The 19880-nt window shown below is 62.5% G+C and overlaps 1 protein-coding gene across 1 annotated transcript; it reads left to right on the top strand.

Moving 5' to 3' along the window:
• Positions 1–64: 64 nt before the first annotated feature.
• Positions 65–9678, top strand: MMAB (metabolism of cobalamin associated B). The gene is made up of 9 exons (XM_004615506.2): positions 65–237; positions 2094–2155; positions 3908–4001; positions 6389–6446; positions 6728–6800; positions 7034–7131; positions 7300–7364; positions 7888–7947; positions 9189–9678. The coding sequence occupies exons 1-9, from the start codon at positions 122–124 to the stop codon at positions 9286–9288; spliced, it is 726 nt and encodes a 241-aa protein (XP_004615563.2). The 5' UTR covers positions 65–121; the 3' UTR covers positions 9289–9678.
• Positions 9679–19880: the final 10202 nt, after the last annotated feature.

Below are 19880 nucleotides of genomic sequence, written 5' to 3'. Positions count from 1 at the left end.
GTCCCGCCCTGGGGCGAGAAGCGCGAGCCAATGGGAACGGGAGTTGCGGTGGCGCGGCCGGCGCGGGGCGGGGCCGGCGCGGGAACCCGGCGGGGTCACCGAGGCGCGCGAGGCCGCGGGCATGGCTGCGTGGCGCTTGGGAGGCGGCCTCGGCGCGCGTGGGTGCCGGGGCGCCGCCAGGCTCCTGTGTCCCCGTTTCCAGAGCCGCGGCCCCCAGGGCGTGGAAGACGGGGACAGGTGAGTGCCCCGCCGGGAGGGTCACTCGAGACACCTGTCTGGAGTCGCGGGGCCGACGCCCGGGTGACGTCACGCCGCCGGGAGTCACGTGGCGACCTCGCCGGTCCCCATGGCAACGTGGAAGCTCGGCGCCCGACCGTTCGGCCTGGCCCGCGGCCCGCAGGGACCGCTGCGGTGTCCGGGGCCGCATCCAGAGCCCTGGCCACGCTCGGACACCCAGATATGCTCCCCCTCCCGCACCCCCCCCCATCCGGCCACTGGCATCCCGGACTTCGGAACTTGCTCCCCTGTTCCAAAACTCAGAACCCGTCAAGCACCCCGCGCCCGCGGGTGACCTGCTCGTGGCGCGTGGAGAGCGGGAGAGATGTGCTCGAGACGGTGTGTGGCGTTTCGGAAGTGATGAGCCAGGAACCCGACTCGGCAGTTTCTTGCATTTCTCAGGATTCCCCGGGCTTCCTAGTGACACAGTGGCTCCATTCCGTCCCCCCCGCCCCCCACTCATCACCAAAGAGGCTAAAGAGTTTGTCTTTTTTTGGGAGGTGGGGGGGTAGGGGAGGGTCATACCGGAGATGCTCAGGGGTTACTCCTGGTTCTGCACTCCTGGCAGTGCTCGGGGGGGATCACATGGGATGCCCTGGATTGGAGCCGGGTCGGCCACGTGCAAGGCAAATGCCCTCCTCACTGTCCGGTGCTCTGGCCCCGAGGCTAGAGTCTGGGGAAGGATCCGGGGGAGAGCTCAGCGGGCCAGGTGCATGCTTTGCACGTAGGAAACTCAGGTTCGATCCCTGGCACCACCGGAAGCAACCCCAGAGCACAGCTGAGGGCAACCCCCCCACAGACTTTTTTTTTTAAAGAGTTTGGGCTGTGTGTTAGGGAAAATGATGGGTTAGGGGATCTGGATTAAGATAGTCTTGGGTGTGAATCTCAGCCCTACCCTTTTCCACCTCTGGTGACCTGGGAGGTGAATCACTTCCTGAAGCCCGAAGATTCCAGAGAGTATCATAGGAAATAATGTGTAAAGCATACATGTAGCACAGGGCAGGGCCCGTGGAAAGTGGTGATAAATCCTTTCAGGAGTGATGCACTGAGCGTCCGCGGGTGGTGATATGGGCAAGACCGCAGAGCTTGTCCTAGAAGGATTTAAAACTAAGAGGGACGGAGCCAGAGCAATAATAGTCCAGGAGACCCAGGTTCTATCCCTGGCACCTCATTTGGTACCACCAGGAGTGACCCCTGAGCTCAGAGCCAGGAGTAAGCCCTGAGCACTGCCGCTGTGGCCCCAAAACAAAAACTAAGAGTGCTGGGATGGGGAGATGGCACAGGGTTGAAGGCGTTTGCCTTGTGTGCAGCCGACCCTGATTTTGACCCCCTGCATCGCCAGTTGTGGTCCTTGAACACCAGCAGCCTCAGCACTGCCAGGTGGGGCCCCAACCCGCTCCCCCTCCCCCCAAAAATCAGCTCAGTAGTGGGATACCTGCTTGCATGTGTGAGGTCCCGAGGTCCGTCCCTGGCACTGCATGGCCCTCATCCCTGGCCTTCTGTGGTCCCAATTAGAAAAGTAGAAAAGTAGGGCCTGGGGAGATAGGGTAGGGTGCTTGCCTTGCACACAGCTGACCCGGGTTCGATCCCCAGCCCTTCATATGATCCTCCAAGTACCGCCAACAGTTATTCCTAAGGACAGAGCCAGGAGTAACCCTGACCACCACCGAGTGTGGCCCAAAAAGCCAAAAAGAAAAAAAAAAACCCGAGAGGGCAGGGGTCTGTGTTTTCAGAGGCTGCGAGCAGCAGGCTCCTGACTGGGGCCCCAGCTGGCTTCCGTCCACACTCACCAGATCTGCGTGCCTGTTCTTTACTAGGCCACAGCCTTCCTCGAAGACGCCCAAAGCCCCCAAGATCTACACCAAGACCGGAGACAAAGGTAAGGCGGCGAGGGGTGGAATATGCAAAGGGAAACACAGCCAACTCTCATTTTATTCTTCCAGATTTTTGCAACTATTAAAAATTATCTCGGTGAACCTGTGGGTGAGGTGCAAAGTACGGCTAGTCAGTGGTGAATGCTCCTTGCAGAGCAGCTCAGACCTTGGGGATTTGTCGGCTAAAAGTGGGCACATGTGTGTATAAGCGTGTGTTCAGATCTGCATGCATGGAAGAATTGTCTGAAAGACTGTCCTGCGGGAAGAAGGAGGAGTGGGAGGAGAGAAGAGGGAGTAGAGCAGCTTTTATTGATTCCTCTATGTATGTTATTATTATCTGGTAGCACGAGAGCACTGTCGTCCCGTTCATCAATTTGCTCGAGCGGGCACCAGTAACGTCTCCATTGTGAGACTTGTTACTGTTTTTGGCATATCAGATATGCCACGGGGAGCTTGCCAGGCTCTGCCGTGCGGGCGGGATACTCTTGGTAGCTTGCCGGGCTCTCCGAGAGGCATGGAGGAATCGAACCCGGGTCGGCCGCGTGCAAAGCAAACGCCCTACCCGCTGTGCTATTGCTCCAGTTCCGTAGTGATTATATATCACTCTGATGGCTTTAACTATCTAGAACATAATGGTTACGTGGTGTAGGAACAGTGTCTGCCAGAGAAGTGTTAGTCACAGTACTGAAAATCCCAGTCCCTCCACAAAAATGGTAAAAATTTAAGATAAAAGAAAAACGAGGGGGGGGAAGTGTATCTAGAACATACGTTGCACAGAAATAAGCGAGACGCTATCAAAGTGACAGCATTTTGAAAAATCGGGAAGCCATGCAGATCCCGAATACTTATTCTCCGGGGATAGATTCTCTGCAGTCTTGAAGCATGCAGAAGGTATCTCTCATCCCGCCAAACAGTACACTCGAAACTGTTTGGAATGGCCAGCTTTATGTTTGTGAATGTTTATAAACTACAAGAAAAGAAATGGCACAGAGAGTAGTGGATTGGGGGAGGTGGCGCTGAGCCCCTCCGGCCCAGGACCCCCAGGGCCAGGGTCTGATGCGGGCGTCTCCGGCATCCTGCACAGGCGCCACCAGAGGAGCTCCAAGGACTCGTGTTGCGTGATTTGGGGCGAGTTTAAGGTGATTTGGGGCTTTGCTCTGCACTGCCAGGTGGCCAGGTGTGGGTTGTTTTTGTTTGTTTGTTTTTTCAGTGAATCACCGTGAGGTAGAGTTATAGACCTACAAACTTCTGTGCTTGCGTTTTAGTCATACAATGGTCGAGTGCCCATCCCTCCACCAGTGCCCATTTTCCACCACCAAAGGTCCCAGCATCCCTCCCCCCACCCCCACCCCGTTCCCCCTCCCCACACCCCGCCTCTGCGGCAGGACATTCCCTTTTGCTCCCTCTCTCCTTTTGGGTGCTGTGGTTTGCAGTAGAGGTATTCAGTGGCCATCATGTTCGGTCTGTGGTCTACTTTCAGCCGCATCTCCCATCCCGAGCGGGCCCTCCTAGCACCCTTTACTTGGTGGTCCCTTCTCTATCTGAGCTGCCTTTCTCCCCGTGACCAAGCGTTTTCAGTGATTGAGTATCTGAATCCTTTTTTCCCTAGAAGGACGGAGGGACCAGGTGAGGTGTGGCTGAAGAAGCAGAGAGACCCGGAGAGGGGGGAGGGGAAGGGGAGAGAGGCGGGGAAAGAGCGCGGCTATGCGGTGGGCCGGGGGTTGGGGGGCTCCTCACCTAGGCTGACCCTCCCGCAGGGTTTTCCAGCACCTTCACGGGAGAGAGGAGGCCCAAAGATGACCAGGTGTTTGAAGCTCTGGGAACGACGGACGAATTAAGCTCAGCCATCGGGTAAGGGGGTCGTCCCCGGGGGGAGTCGGCAGTGGGCCTTGGTGGTGGTGATGCGGGTGAGACTCTGAGGACCCGGACCGCCCCCAGGAACTGGCCCCGGGGTAGGAGGGGGGGGACAGGCCCTCTCGTGGACACCGCCCAGCCGCCCCTTCTCTGCCCTTCCCTCCTCCCTGACTCCTGGGTTTCAGGCAAGGAGGCTTATGCCACAGTGCTCACGCCCGGACACAGAGGCTTAGAGCCATGGCCAGTCCACGGTGCGGGGGCCCGGGGGGCCCACCCTGGGGGGGGGCCTTGTTCTCTTGGATCCCCGCAGCAGGCAGCGGGGGCAGGGAAGGTCCGGACGGCACTGTGGTCAGAAGCTGCGCCCAAGTCCCCCCACCCCACCCCACCCAAAGGGTCTCCCTGCTCTGCCCTTTGGGGGCGGGTGTGTTTCCGGGAGCCCAGGGGTGGGGAGAGCCTCTGGTCTGGAACGGGGCCGGAAGCTGAGGCAGAGGGAAAGGGGGTCACCGGGAGTCCCGAAGCCTCCGTAGTGACACGCCCCTGGTGACTGTTGGTGGACCAGAGCCGGTTGCCGGGAGCGGGAGCGCGGCCCCGGAGGGCACTGCTGAGGGCACTGTTGCCAGCCGCGCAGCGGTGCTGGGGCCCAGGTGCCCGGGTGACCTTCTGTGCCTCGGCAGGTGAAGGTCACGGCAGTCAGCTCATCCGGTTGCACAGTCCCTCCCGGTGCACATGCCCGTGTGGCCGCGGGCTGGCCAGCTGGCCTCCAGGCCTCAGTGCCTCGCTCTGGCAGATCTCCGTGGGCTGTTGCAAGGACCGAGTGAGGCAGTTCCAAGTTTCACCCTTAGGACAGAGCCCGGCGCAGGTAATAAGCACGGTCGCCCTTAGTATCAAAACGTCCCGAAGGGATTGGAGCTGTAGTACATCAGGGACGGTGCTTGCCTGGCACGCAGCCCACCCGGGTTGGTCCTCGGCACCCCTTATGGTTCCCTGCACCCTGCCAGGTGTAAACCTAAATAAGAACCTAAATAAAAAGCAACACCCCGAAGGGCTGGAGAGATCGTGCCGGAGTGAACACAGCTGATAGCAGCTCCATCCCAGCACCCAGATGATCCCTGGAGCACTGCTGGGCGTGATCCCGGAGCACAAAACCAGGAGTCAGCCCTGAGCACCGCTGGGTGTGGCTCCAGAAGTAAACAAACAAACTACTGTCTCAGGGACAGGCCTGGGGAGGCTCTCGGGCCAGCGGGCGGCGAGGAGAGCAGAGGGCCGGGCGGGCAGGCACAAGCTGCAGGGGCCCGACCCAGCGGAGGTGAGCGGGGAGTGTGGGAGCGTCGAGCAGAGGGTCCCAGTGCTGCCCTCACCAACCCCACAGTAGGGGACACCGGGCGGGGTGTGGGGGTCTTTGGGGGCTGGAAGGGAGCTGCCGGGCGGGGCCTCCCACTGGCCGTGCTCCCCCCGCCTGCCTCGGTGCCCGGACGCTGCCCCTGCCTCCTGCTTCAGCCCCTGCGCCTCCGTGCCCTGGCCGCGCCCTGGCTGTCCGGGGGCCGGCAAGTAGGAGATGCCGGCAGGGTCAGGCAAGCGGGCGTGGGGCATTATTGGCGCCTCCCCGCGTCCCGTGTCCGGGGCCAGGCTCCTGCGTGGCCCCAGGGAGAGCCCCATGCCCCTGCGGGCCGGAGCTTCCCGCCCCCTCTTCGCTTGGTGACCTTCTCCCGGAAGCCCTCTGCGAGCCCTGCTCCCTGTTCCCTGCGGGGGTGGTGGGGGGAGCCTGGGGCCCTTCCTCCCCCCCTACACCCAGCCCAGCCCTGGAACGTCTGCTTAGTCAGCACCACTTCCTCCAGGAAGCCAGATTTTTATTTTTTTATTTTTTGGGGGGGCCACACCCAGCAATGCTCAGGGGTCACTCCTGGCTCTGCACTCAAGAACCATTCCTGGCGGTGCTTGGGGGACCCTATGGGATGCCGGGGACCGAACCCGGGTCAGCCGTGTGCAAGGCAGACGCCCTCCCCGCTGTGCTATGGCTCCACCCGAGGCCAGGTTGCAGAGGGCTCTCCCACCCCTCAGAGCAGCGACCGCCTTCCTCTACTGCTGCTTCCGGCCCTGCTCTGATGGCCAGTGTCTGGTGTCCAGCGTCACGGCTGGGTCTGCCGGCCCAGTGTCCCGGGCTGGGCTGGAGGAGGCGGCAGTGCTGGGCCGGGTGAAAGGGCTGGGCCGAGGCTCTTCGGGAGGCCCCGGCAGGCCCCGGGCAGCGGTGACGGTCCTGCCGTCGGTGGCTGTGCCGTGGGCCAAATGCCCTCCCGCGAGCGTCTGTCCCCGGCGCCCCGATGGGCCGGGCAGCTGCGTGAGGGCCGGGCAGCTGCGTGAGGGCACGGCCTGTCCTTGTCCTGCAGGGTCGCCATGGAAATAGTCACAGAACGAGGCCACCCGTTCGCCGACGAGCTCCAGAAAGTGAGTTTCGGGCCCGTCGCCCCTGAGGCCTGCGCAGGGCCTTAGGACTCTCCCCCTGGGCTGCCCGGAGGAGACGTGGGGACCCACCCGTGGCTGCAGGAGAAGCTCAGGCCCGGGGGCTGACGGTGGGAGGGTCCCCCGGGGTCCCCGCTGCTCCAGCCAACTCTGGGCCCAGCCGTCCCTGGGGTCCTGGTCCCCCCTCAGCAGCCTGGCGCTGGCCCAGCTGGAGGCACACTGGAGGCTACACAGCAGCCCCAGCTCCTGCCTCTGTTGCTCCCCAGATCCAGTGCTCGCTGCAGGACGTCGGCTCCGCCCTGGCGACCCCGCGCTCCTCGGCCAGGGAGGCGCACTTGAGTAATTCTCTCCCCCAGAACCCCCAGCCCGAGGGGGGGCTCGGAGCCCCAAGCCAGGGCCCAGGGCGGGGACAGGGGGCGGTACCTGTCAGGGGATCTGCCGAACCCTCGATCCCGGAGGGGCGGCTCTGCCCCACGGGGTGGGAGCTGTGTTTGGGGAGCTCAGGTGGAAGAGGGGGGTGGTCTCTGAGGGGCCGGGGCCTCAGGGAGCCCCTCTGCCCCTCGGCCCCCCAGAGCACAGCACGTTCGAGGCGGGGCGCATCCAGGAGCTGGAGCAGTGGATCGACACGTACACCCGCCAGCTGCCCGCGCTCACGGCCTTCATCCTACCCGTAGGTCCCCCCCGCCCCGTGACGCAGACCCCCCCCCTTGAGCCTTGGGAACAGCGTCAGTCACCCCCAGACAGGCCAGCCCGGCAGAGCCAGGAGGGCCGCAGGGCTTGGGGTCCGTGTGGAGCTGGGGAGGCACCAGCACCGTCGCTGACCGCTGTCTCCTTTCAGTCCGGGGGCCCGAGCAGTGCGACGCTGCACTTCTGCCGGGCCGTGTGCCGGCGGGCCGAGAGGCGGTGAGTCCCGGCTGCGTGCGTGTGACTGGGGGCCTTACGGGGGGGGGGGGGGCGCCCCTCTCAGACCAGAGCGTGGGGGCGGGGAAGGAGCAGGTGCAGGGAGCAGCGGGGGAGGTGCTGGGGGTCTCGTTGGCCGTGGGAACCCTCAGTACCCCCCGCTGTGCAGCCCGTTCCCGCGGGTGGGTTTCGGGGGTCCTGCTGCCGGGACCGCACACCCGCGGCATCCCCAGGGCTGCAGCTGGGATGGGCTGACCACAGCGCCCCTTCCAGGGCGTCTGCTCGAGGGGCCTGCAGAGTGGAGGGGATCGCCCCTGCCCTGAGGTCGCCCCGAGTCCCCGCAGCCCTTGGGAACGTGGGTCGGGGCCCCCCACCCCTAGAGGCCGGGACACCCCTCCGTGCCCCGCCCAGGGTGGCCGTGGCTGCAGACCGACTGGGGTTCAGCCCGGACACCCCCTCCCGGCCGTCTCCCTGGGGTGTGGCTCAGCACCCCCCGAGTGCGGCCTCACGGCGTCTCCCCTCGCAGCGTGGTCCCCCTCGTCCAGTCGGGAGAGACGGACGCGAACGTGGCCGTGTTCCTGAACAGGTGCGGGTCCGGGCAGAGAAACCTGGGTGTGAGGGGCCGTGGGGGGTCTGGGCGGGGAGGGGCTGGGGTCCCGCCACCGTCCAGTGAAGGTGACCCGATCCCCTCGGTCTGCCTCCCTGCCCCCGAGGCCCGGCTTCAGGACCGCCCGGCCCGGTCTGTGCAGTGCCCGGCCTGCGCGCTGGTGGCTCTGGCCTTAAAGGGCCCCGGGGCTGGGCGGGAGCTCGGGGAAGGGGACGGGGCGGGTGCCTCAGTGCCGTCACTCCCCACTGGGACACGGGCAGCTCCTTCTGGGGGGCAGTGGGGCCCGAGGGAGGCCCAGTCCGTCCCCCATGAGCAGGAGCGTGGGGCGGGGGTGCTGGTCTCCAGGGGTGCCCCGTCGGGGAGGGGCCCCCCTGAGCAGGACCCATCTGCAGCTGCGGGGATGAGACGGGGAGGGGCGGGGGGCGCTGGCCTGGGGGTGGGTCCAGCAGGAGACCTGGGGGCACAGGGGCAGCTGAGCTGAGGGTCTCAGACTCAGTGCTGGGTCCTCCGGGGCAGGCTTGGCACCTTGTATCTTGGGGCCCTGACAGGGGGCGGGGCAGTCCGGGAGAAGGGAAGGACCAAGCTCCAGCCCCGCTTTCTCAGAGGGGCCGTGACCATCAGAGGACGGCCGTATGCCCAGGTGGACTTAGCTGGCACTGCAGGTCTATTTGGGGAGTGGGCACTGAGTTGTCTTTCCCTGGGGAGGGGGTGGAAGGCTGTCTCGGTCCAGCCTAGCCCCCAGGATGCCCACGAATGTCCAGCGTGTCGGAGATGAGGTCAGTTGGCATGGCTGGGGGTGGGGGCATGAGGAGTGGCCGCGTCCGCTCCGTGTCCTCTGACGCCCAGAACTGCCCCGGCTGCCCCGCCACGAAGAATCCTCTAGAATGTTTGCGGAACCTGGGCTGAGGCTGCGGCTCTAGCCACGTGCCTGCACCTGCCCAGTGGCCTCGGTGCCTCGTGTCCCCTCAGCTCCGACAGTGGCAGCCACACTTGGTGCAGAAACGCTCCCTGAGCGGCCGGAGAGGGGCAGCAGGGGTGTAGGCCACGCCGGGCCGTCCATCAAGCCCAAGTTGGCCCCGCCCCGCTGTGTCACTTGCCCCCCCCGCCCCGCCGTGCACCCCTGCCCTGTGCTCCAGGCCGGTGATTGGTTTTCCTCCCCACGGGCTGATCTGAGCAGGACCCAGTCAGTCTGTCTCTGTGCGTCTGTCTCTGCCCCGCAGGCTCAGCGACTACCTCTTCACGGTGGCCAGGTACGCAGCCATGAGGGAGGGCAGGCAAGAAAAGATCTACAAGAAAGACGACCCGGCCCCCCAGACCTGACGGGAGGTGCGAGCAGAGGCGCCGGCAGGCGGGCAGGCAGGGGACCGTGGGAGGAAGGAGGAGCCCCCTCGGTGCCAGCGCCCCCACCCCCGCGCCTGCACCCCGGAAACGGCGGCTGCTTCAGAGGCCGGGCCCCGGCCCACCTCAGTCTCCACAGAGGGGCGAGAAGACCACCCCAGGGAGCAGGGCCCGGAACCTCAGGCCCGAGAGGCTATTGCTGCCAGCCAGGTCACCCGTCACCTGCCCCCCGCCCTGCCCCAGCACCCCTGCGCCAGGTCTGAACCCCGAACTTGGGCACAGAGGCCCAGGTCCCTGGGGTGGACATTAGGCCCCCTGATAAGTGCCGGGAAGGACCCCCCCGGGAAAACAAAGAATAAAAGTGGAAAAGAGTATAGTTATTGAGTGGATGGGGGAGAGGGTGTGTGTGTGTGTGTGTGTGTGTGTGTGTGTGTGTGTCTGTCTGTCTGTCTGTCTGCTGAAGGTATCTGAGCAGACAGGCCTTGGAGGTGTCCATGTGTGTGTGTGTGTCTGTCTGTCTGTCTGTCTGTCTGCTGAAGGTACCTGAGCAGACAGGCCTTGGAGGTGTCCGTGTGTGTGTGTGTGTGTGTTTGTGTGTGTGTCTGTCTGTCTGTCTGTCTGCTGAAGGTACCTGAGCAGACAGGCCTTGGAGGTGTCCGTGTCCGTGTGTGTGTGTGTGTGTGCCTGTCTGTCTGTCTGTCTGTCTGTCTGTCTGCTGAAGGTACCTGAGCAGACAGGCCTTGGAGGTGTCCGTGTCCGTGTGTGTGTGTGTGTGTGTGTGTGTGTGCCTGTCTGTCTGTCTGTCTGTCTGTCTGTCTGCTGAAGGTACCTGAGCAGACAGGCCTTGGAGGTGTCCCTGCCTGGGCCAGAGGGACTTTACATGTCACGCCTGCAGGGGTGCAGCTAGCGGGACGCGGGAGACTCGGTCACCCCTGAGCCACCATCCCCGCCCTCCCGTGGGGGGCGGCAGGTGGGCCGGTGGAGGGGTGGCTGAGGGGACCGTCTCCCTGGCACGGGGCACCCCGACAGCAGGGCTCGGCGTCCTGCGCGGACGGGCCTATCGGCGTGCACCACCCAGATTCAGGCCACAGCTGTTTCCTCCCGTTGTCACCGCCGTTCCTCCCACTCAGACACGCCCCTGCCAGGGCCAGCTGTGTCCTTGGCCAGGATGAAGGGCGAGGAGGTCACCCCGGTGGCCGAGGAGGAGCCTGCGCTGCTCCCGGCAGGAAGTGACTCCAGCCACGCAGGCTCCCGCGGCGGGTGAGGCCCGTGTCTTCACCCAGGGCCAGCCCGGCTCAGGGCACCTGCCAGCCCCAGGGCGGGAGGTGGGCAGCTGGTCACTCGGCCGCTGTCCAGCCTGCCAGGTTGCACATCGCAGACGGCCCCGTGCTTCTGCCCTCCGTGAGTCGGAGGACAGCTGGCTCCTGCCTCCCGGGCCTCCCATTCCTGGGAGGTGAGTGAGGGAACGCCTCCGGGCAGGGGCCAGGCGGGCGGCAGATGCGGCACAGGTCACTCCCCAGGCCCGCTCCTCGGCCCAGCCCTCAGACTCTCTCCCTGCGAGGGGCAGCCGGGAGACAGCCAGCCCCCCCTCTCCCTGCTCTGGCCGTGGACAGCTGGGGGTAAACGCGGAGCCCCAGCCTGACCAGGGCTCTCGCCGGGGGCCCAGTGCAGCAGCCTTGCTGGGTGGGACGCTGCCACCCCCTGTCCCCTCCACCCAAGCCCGTGTGCCCAGCTGCAGGGCCAGTTTAGGGGGTGTTTCCCCACACCGTCGTCCCAGGGAAAACTTTTTTTTTTTCACTTTTTTTTGGTCTGCACTCAGGAATTACTCCTGGCGGTGCTCGGGGGACCATATGGGATGCCTGGGATTGAACCTGGGTCGGCCGCATGCAAGGCAAACACCCTCCCCGCTGTGCTATGGCTCTGGCCCAGGAAAAACAGTCTTTTTATTGTTGTTTTGGGGACCAAATGGGGTGCCAAGGATTGAGCCCAGGTCTGCTGTGTGTAAGGCAAGCAGGCACTGTATCCGCTGTACTGTGTCTTTGGGCCTTCGAGAAACAAATTCTACATAGGGGTGCAGAGAGGGGCTGGACTCAAACGCTTCCTGCCCTCTGGACGTGAACAGCCGGGACCCCGTGTGCTGGACTCTTGTCCACGTTTTTCCCTGTGTGGAGCTTTTGGGGAGAGTTCCCCTGTACGCCCCTGCAGAGTCAAAGCCTGACCATCTCAAGCCCAGAGTCCCCCACACAGCCCGCGGCCCATCCTAAGTGACGGACCCCAGGACTGGGACCTGGCTGGAAAACTTTCTCAGGATGCCTCCGTGAGCATCCATTGTTCACATGTTTTTTAAGTTTTTTAAATATTGCCTGAAAGGGCCAAAGAGATAGTACAGTGGGTAGAGCACTGGCCTTGCGCATGGCAGACTCAGTTCGATCCCCAGCACCTCATAGGGTCCTAGGAGTAATCCCTGATCACTATCGGGTCTGGCCCAGCCCACCCCCCAAGAGAAAGATCTATGTTTAATTTGAAAATAAATATTGGGCGGCTGGAGCGATAGCACAGCGGGGAGGGCATTTGCCTTGCACGTGGCCGACCTGGGTTCGATTCCCAGCATCCCATAGGGTCCCCCGAGCACCGCCAGGAGTGATTCCTGGCATCGCCAGGTGTGACCCAAAAAGCAATAAATAAATATTGGACTGGAGGGTCCTTACCTCCCAGGCTGCCGACCGGGGTTTAATCCCCGGCATCCCATAGGGTCCCCCAAGCACTGCCAAGAGTGATTCCCGAGTGCAGAGCCAGGAGGAAGCCCTGAGCATCGCCACTGGGTCCCAAAAACAAATACTCATCCCTGCGATGATTGAGAAGCGTATGTGCCTCTGTGGGGGGGGGGTCCCTAAGTGGTGCTCAGGAGCCCCCCAGGGACGCCTCCGCCCTCATGCCAGTGGTTCAGTGTGAGCCCGAGATGTGATTCCGAGGATGGACCTGCCCCTGGTGTGGCTCAGGGCACCGAGTGTGCTGGGGGCCGGCAGGGTCATCTCCCCGCGCCCCGCACCACCTCTCCAGCCCCAGTGAGAACCTTTCTTGGCGGGTCTCACCTGGGGTGCGAGGGGGCAGCCCCTGCAGTGCTGGGGGTTCGCGCGGTCCCGGGGATGGAGCTCGAGCCCCCCCCCCCCCCCCGGCTGTCGCGATCTCGTTTCTCAGCCCGCTTCCTCCCCGGCCCGCCATCCCGGCTCCTGGACTGCGCCTTTTCCACCCTGTGACTTTCACACCCCAAGCTCCTAACACGTCCCAGTGGCAAGCGTCACCGGTTCTGAGTCCCCGTCAGTGACAGTGTTGCCACCCCACCTCCACCCTGTCCCCTTCGCCTCCCCCACCACGGCGCCTCCAGTTTGATGCTCGCTCCTGGCCCAGTTACTGCTACTGAGCCTTCAGGAATTCAGGTGCATTCTGAGTTTAGTCGAAGGCAGGTCAAGGTGCAACAGATCCCTCGGGAGCACGGCATCCATCAGCGTCAGCGGGACTCACAGGGTGTGGGGCTAGCGCACGGGCCAGTGTGTGTGTGTGTGTGTGTGTGTGTGTGTGTGTGTGTGTGTGCGTGCGCGAGTCCAGCAGGACTCACAGGGTGTGGGGCTAGCGCGTGGGCCAGTGTGTGTGTGTGTGTGTGTGTGTGTGTGAGATTGTCCGGTGGTCTGCTGCCCAGGGGGGTGGTGGCTAGCTCGTGGGCCTGTGTGTGTGTGTGTGTGTGTGTGTGTGTGTGTGTGTGTGTGTGTGTGATTGTCCGGTGGTCTGCTGCCCAGGGGGGTGGTTTCCCAGCCTGGGTCTGTTGCTCCCCGTCCCTGTGGGAGACAGTGCTGGACCCCGTGTGGAGGTGGGGGATGGGGACACTGGGAAATCTGGGGGTGTCCCTGGTGCTACCCCATGGATTCAGAAAGTGAAGATGAAAGCTGTGTTCATGCGCGCACACACACATGTCACACAAACACATGTACACACAAACACGCACACACACACATGGTCACAAATGTACAGAGTAACATGGAGCCCCTTTGGGGGGCCGACAGGTGCAGCCTTGAAGAGCAAGAGGGCCCCCCTCAGCTGGTTTGGTGGGCTGTCGGGAGGCCTGACTGTGTGGGGAGAGCCGGGATGGGCCACTGGCCCCGCCCCCAGGCCTCCTCAGACTTGCTGCTTCATCTGTCCAAGGCACAAAGCCGCAACCGCAGGGAGAGGCCCACGAGGCAGTGCTCCCGGGAGTGTGAGCACTGGTGGCTGGGCTTGTTTAGTATCGTTGTTGTCTGGGTGCGTGTCTCAGCGCGGACTGAGTCACCCTTGTCGACACCTCACCTGAAGCCTCTTTTGTAACTGGGAAGGACTCCAGCTCCCTGGCTTGGCAGGTGAGGCCGGAGGCCGGCCGGGCCAGCGCGCGGAGATGGAACCATGCCAGCTCGTGGGTTTATTCTGCTCAGGCCCGGGGGCGCCCAGAGGGCCCGAGCAGGCCTCTGCCTGGCTTAGACTTGCCGGGTGGGTCATGGAGTTCGGCTCATACGGCTCATACCAGGGTGGCGGCTCCAGGAGCACCGAGCCAGAGAAAGGGCCAAGGAAAGGTCCACAAGGAGCACCGAGGCAGGGCACATCCCCTGCCCGTTTAGCAGAGTTTAATAGAGTTTCTCTATCGGTGACGAGCCCACGCCAAACGCAGCTTGTGTCTTGCTATGCACCTTGGTGCAGATGAACCTCCCAGGGCCCGTGAGGCTGAAGTTTTGACTAGCATCACCCCAAATTAGAGATGTGAGCACAGGGTCCTGAGAGGTGGGGAGGGGGCTTCCCCAAAGACCCCCAGCACCAGGAGGTGGGGCCAGCCTTGAAGCTAGGGTGCTGCGCTACCAAAGCTCCCTACTCGATACTGAGGTGTGTGTGTGGCTGCATCCTGACGCATGCTTGCTCTCCCCAGAACCCCCGGGGGCGGACAGCTGCTCTCCCCATTTCACAGATGAGGACGCTGAGGCTCAGAGGGATGAAGTCATTTGTTCAGAATCAACATGTCCCTTGGGTTGGTAAAGCTGATTACATATGTGATGTCAGACTGAACCCCGTATGTGGCTGTCACATCCCTACCTCTGCACCAAGATTCCTGACGTGTCCGGATCTTGCCTGTGTAGCAGTATTCTATTCAGTGGGTGTGTGGAGCAGTACTCAGGTATGTGGAGTAATGCTTGGTTACTTGGGTTATTTGGGACAGGACGAGGTATGTGTAGTAGCGCTGAGGAGTGTAGCAGTACTTAGGTGTGAGTTGTAGTACTTGGGCATATGGGGTAGTACTGGTTGTGTGTAGCAGTACTTGGGTGTGTAGGGCAGTACTTGGATGTATGGAGTAGTACTTGGGTGTGTGGTGCAGTACTGGATTTGTGGAGCAGTATTTGGCATGTATGTAGTAGTACCTGGGTTTGTGGAGCAGTATGTGGGTGTGTGGATCAGTACTCAGGTATGTGGAGCAGTACTCGGGTGTGTGGAACAGTACTTGAGTATATGGAGCAGTACTTGGGTGTGTGGAGCAGTAGTTGGGGAGGTGGAGCAGTACTTGGGTACACAGAGCAGTACTCGGGGAGGTGGAGCAGTACTCAGGTATGTGGAGCAGTACTTGGGTGTGTGGAGCAGTACTCAGGTACGTGGAGCAGTACTTGGGTATGTGGAGCAGTACTCGGGTACGTGGAACAGTACTTGAATGTGTGGAGCAGTACTTGGGTGTATAGAGCACTACTCAGGGAGTTGGAGCAGTAGTTTGGGAGGTGGAGCAGTACTCGGGTGTGTGGAGCAGTACTCGGGTGTGTGGAGCAGTACTCGGGTGTGTGGAGCAGTACTGGGTGTGGAGCACTACTCCGGAGTGTGGAGCAGACTGGGGTGTGTGGAGCAGTACTCGGGTATGTGGAGCAGTACTCAGGAGTGTGGAGCAGTACTCAGGTGTGTGGAGCAGTACTCGGGCATGGAGCAGTACCAGGGTCTGTGGGACCTTCCACACCCCCCACCTTACTGCCCACAGCAGCCCCTCAGGCACTCGCTGGGTCAGGGGTGTCCTGCAGCAGGGAAGAGTGGGAGCTGGGTCTGACCCTGGGTCTGTCCCCGTCACACACACCCCTACCTCCCCACCTGTGGCCGGAGTCTCCGTGGAGCCAGCAGAGGGGCTCCTGGTTCTTCTTGTGTGGGCAGCAACGAAGGAGGCGCATGACGAAAGGGGGCAGCCCCCGAACAGCCCCCCGTCGTGGAAGGGGCGGGAGCGAGCAGGTGCAGAGCTGGGGAAGCAGAAGGCAGAGCGGGGCCCGGGGGCTGCTGACCGTCCCCACCACCAGCTGCTCCCGGGCAGAGCTGGGGAACGGCGGCCCCGCCCGCCCGCCATAGGCACCTCCACCGCGATCCCCTTGGAAGTGTCGAGCCACATGCGCTGCGAGGGGTCGTTTATTCTTTTGCTAAAGCCATGGCTTCCCCCGGACGGCGCTGTCCAGGCGGGAGGCCTTGGCCCCAGCGTCTCTTGCTGCACGACTGCCTGAGACGCGTGTGTGCCTGCCAGCTCCGTGGGAGCTGTGGAGGGAATGAGGCTCCCCAGAACTCAGCCAGGTGTGGTGGCAGCCCAGGAAAGGCGCCCCGGTGCCTGGGGGAGGGGCGGTGCCCCCGGACTGGGCCGGCCCTGCCTGGCACCCGGGTACCGAGGAGGCACACGCACCTGGGGAGGTATGTGTGGGGGAGGGTGGGGGGCGAGATTGGGCTGTGGTTGGGCCCAGTTCTGAGCGGGGGAGAGACGGGGACAGAGGATGCGTGCCTCTCCGCTCTTGGGGAGACTGCAGACAGGGATACTGGTTCACGGGGCCCTTTGGCAAGGCCTGGGCAAGGGCTAGAGCTGGGCACCCTGGCACCCGAGGGAGACAGCAAGTCAGAGGGGTGATTGGGTGAGTGAAAGGGGTTGGGGAGATAGCCCAAAGCATGTCCGGTGCCACAAGGTCCCATAAACACCCCCGGGAGTGGCACCCGGCACTGCCTGGTGTGGCACTAAATAAAGGCGATAACCCCCAGCAAGGCGCTGGAGGAGGTGGGGTGGGGATGGGAGCATGTACTGGGCCCCGGGTTCCAACCCGCAAGTGCTACCTGCACCCAATATTCTAGCCCTTGGGGCCGGGGAGATCGTACAGTGAGCGGGGCGCTCTCCCTGCATGCAGTGGACCGGGGGTCAGCTCCCATTTGGCCCCCTGGGCCCTGCCTGGAGTGACCCCTGGGCACAGAGCTAGGAGTAAGCCTTGGGCACCACTGGGTGTGGCTGCAAGACAAACAAACAAAAGCTACCAGACACGGTGGGGGCCTCTATCCATATTTATTAGATTTATTACTGTGGAAAACTATTCACATTCTCTGTTGTTTTCCTTGAATCTGATTTTGGTGTTTGTCCAGCTCAGTGTCCGGGGCTCGCTCTGGACAGTGCTCAGGGGACCATGAGGTGCCAGGGATGGAATGGATCCTCTGGCCTATAAACTTCGTACATGAGCCCTTCATAAGTGGTTAATTTTTCTTTTTCTTTTTGGGTCACACCCGGCGATGCACAGGGGTCACTCCTAGCTCTGCACTCAGAAATTACCCCTGGCGGTGCTCGGGGGACCCTATGGGATGCTGGGAATCGAACTCGGGTCAGCCGAGTGCAAAGCAAACGCTCCAGCCCCCCAAAAAGTTTTTTAAAAGTTACAAAAACGGTGCTTAGGGGGCTGGAGCGATAGCACAGCGGGTAGGGCGTTTGCCTTGCACGCGGCCGACCCGGGTTCGAATCCCAGCATCCCATATGGTCCCCTGAGCACGGCCAGGGGTGATTCCTGAGTACAGAGCCAGGAATAACCCCTGTGCATCGCCAGGTGTGACCCAAAAAGCAAAAAAAAAAAAAAAAAAACGGTGCTTAGGGGGTGATCCACATCCTCGGAAAGAAATCTGGGCTCACAGTGCCCCCCCGCTCCCGCTCTGCCGGTCCAAGCCGTGAGATTCTGGCTACCGATTGTCGTTTTTGTCTGTCTGGGCTTTCTGGGTTTCGACGTGAGCTGGGGCAGGATATCACCCAAGGCTGGCATCCATCACGGTCAACAGTGAGCGAGAGGGAAGGCTCTGGCCGAAGCTTTCCCTCCCTGCAACGAGTCCTCAGCACCCAGGGTGCTCGAGTCCTCATCACCCGGGGTGCTCACCCCAGAGAGGGCGGAGGGCCCAGCAGCCCCGCCAAGGGCAAGTCCATAAGCGCTGACTTCCTGCCTGGCTCTGGGCTGTCAGCCGGCTGCGCAGCCAGAATGAAGACTCGTTTATTCAGTGTGTGTGTGTGGGGGGGGGGGGGGGGGGGGCTATACCCTGCTGTGCTCGGGGCTTGCTCCTGGCTCTGCATCAGGAATCACTCCTGGTGGGCTCAGGGGGCCACATGGGGAGCCGGGGATCCAAGCCGGGCTGGCTGCGTGCACGGCAAGCCCCTTCCCGCCGGACTATCGCTCACTCCTGCAGTATGTGGACTGGACTTCGGATCCGAGGCAGCCAGGAGCAGAAAGCCGCCCAGGGGGTCTCAGAGGGACCCTGGGGTTAGTGAGGGTGAATGCAGGCCCTTCTCCCCGGTGCCGAGGCGGCCAGTGTCCACTTGCTCCTTGGCGGGCAGCTGTCATCTTCATCTTACTTAAGAAAAACTTTATTGATTGCAATTCTGTGACTTGCAATACTATCAGTAATATTTGTCGTGCACGTAATTCCAACACCACACCCATCACCAGTGTCTCCAACCTCCCCCCGCAAGGACCCCGACACTCCTCGATTTCAGACTCCCCCTCCCCCAATATTCCTCATATTCCCACCCAATATACTAACTCTTGGGGCTCGGGAGATAGTACAGTGAGCAGGGCGCAGGGCGCACTCCCTGCATGCACTGGACCAGGGTTTGACCCCCAACACCCATTTGGGCCCCGGACCCTGCCTGGAGTGACCCGTGGGCACAGAGCTAGGAGTAAGCCTTGGGTACCAATGGGTGTGGCCCCAAAACAAGAAATCAAAAGCTGTCAATTGTGTGGCTCAGTGTCGACTCCCCCCCCACCCTTAGGTCACCTTTGTCCCTTTGTTGCTGTGCATCTGTAAGTCCCTCCTGTGAGATCATCCTGTATCTGTCCCTTTCTCACTGGCTTCACGCAGCATGAGATGTCTCTAGCTTATCTATGCTGCTGCAAACTGCACGATTTTGTCCTTTCCTAGAGCTGCATAGTATTCCACTGTGTCTGGAGACCACAGTGCCTTGGTCATCCACGCAGAGTTGGGCCTTTAGCTTGTTTCCGGGCCTTGGCTATCGTCCCCAGCACGATGGCTGCTTCTGTCACGTGTACGGAGGTTGAGAGCAGACAAAGAGCCTCTCTGTGGATTGTCTCCCTGAGCTCTGCCTCTGGGAATGTGCCTCACACTTGACCTGGATACCCGGGCACCCTCACAGGAAGAGTGATGCCACCATCACCGAGTGGCCAAACCAGTACCCAGCTCGGGGCCTGGATGTGCCCCGTCCAGCTTCAGCCCAGCTTCTGCTGGAGGGGGAAGGGCTCCCCCTGGGGTGAGGAAGAACAGCCAGGCTGCAGCCAGAGGCTGTGTGGAAAAGCAGCCCGGGAGGTGTGGGGGAGGGGTGCAGAGTCCGGATGGGCAATCCATTAGTAACGTCTGCATTACCCTGGAGGTGCTGAGCCCCTGGGAAGGGGGCTGCCCGCCAGCTTCCAGGCCCACCGGGCACCGTCTGTGACCCTGACAGGCGTCCCGGCTGCTGGTCCCACACAGCCCCTCAGTGCCCCTCACAGCAGGGTGCCACCACACCCCAGCACCCGTGAGTGGGGGGGAGTGAGCGGCCCCCTGTGGAGAAAGGCTCCTGAGACCCTGAACTCTCTGGGTCCCCACTCCCCAAACCAGCCCAGGCGACTCCCCCTGCACCCCAAGGCACCTAGGGGTGGGGGCGGGAGGGGCCTTCAGGGTCACGCAGGGTGGCCCCCTCCTACCCCAGTGCCTCCTGGCACGGAACGTGGTGCCGTGTCCGCACCCACCTCTCACCTGCAGGAGCAGCTCCGCCTCCGGGGTCCCTGGAGCTGGGCATGGCCCTGGAGATCCTGCCCTTGGGGACAGCTGTGTGCTGGCTCCTGGGCACCGTCCACCGGCTGTGCGCCAGGCCATGAGCACCCACCCTTCAGTCTCACCTCCCTATTTGGCCGTCCCCCTCTCCTTTGGGCCTCCCCGGGTCCCCACGACTGTGCTTCTCGGGGCTGGCTCGGTGACCCGTTCCTTTTTAAAATGGGGCACACCCAGCGATGCTCCGGGGTTACTGCTGGCTCTGCACTCAGGAATTGCTCCTGGCGGTGCTCGGGGGACCGTCTGGGATGCTGGGGATCTAGTCTGGATTGGCCACACATAAGGCAAACGCCCTCCCCGCTGTGCTATCGCTCCAGCCCCGAGACGCAGACGTTTGCTTGGGGAAGGTTTCCCAGGTGGTGACCGTGAGCCCAGCGATTCTCGGCCAGGAGGTACGTGGGTGAGATACGAGGGTCACAGCTGGGACGGGG

The sequence above is a fragment of the Sorex araneus genome, chromosome 9, assembly GCF_027595985.1.
Source record: "Sorex araneus isolate mSorAra2 chromosome 9, mSorAra2.pri, whole genome shotgun sequence".
Classification (NCBI taxonomy): domain Eukaryota; kingdom Metazoa; phylum Chordata; class Mammalia; order Eulipotyphla; family Soricidae; genus Sorex; species Sorex araneus.
This window is presented reverse-complemented; position numbering and strand designations above follow the sequence as displayed.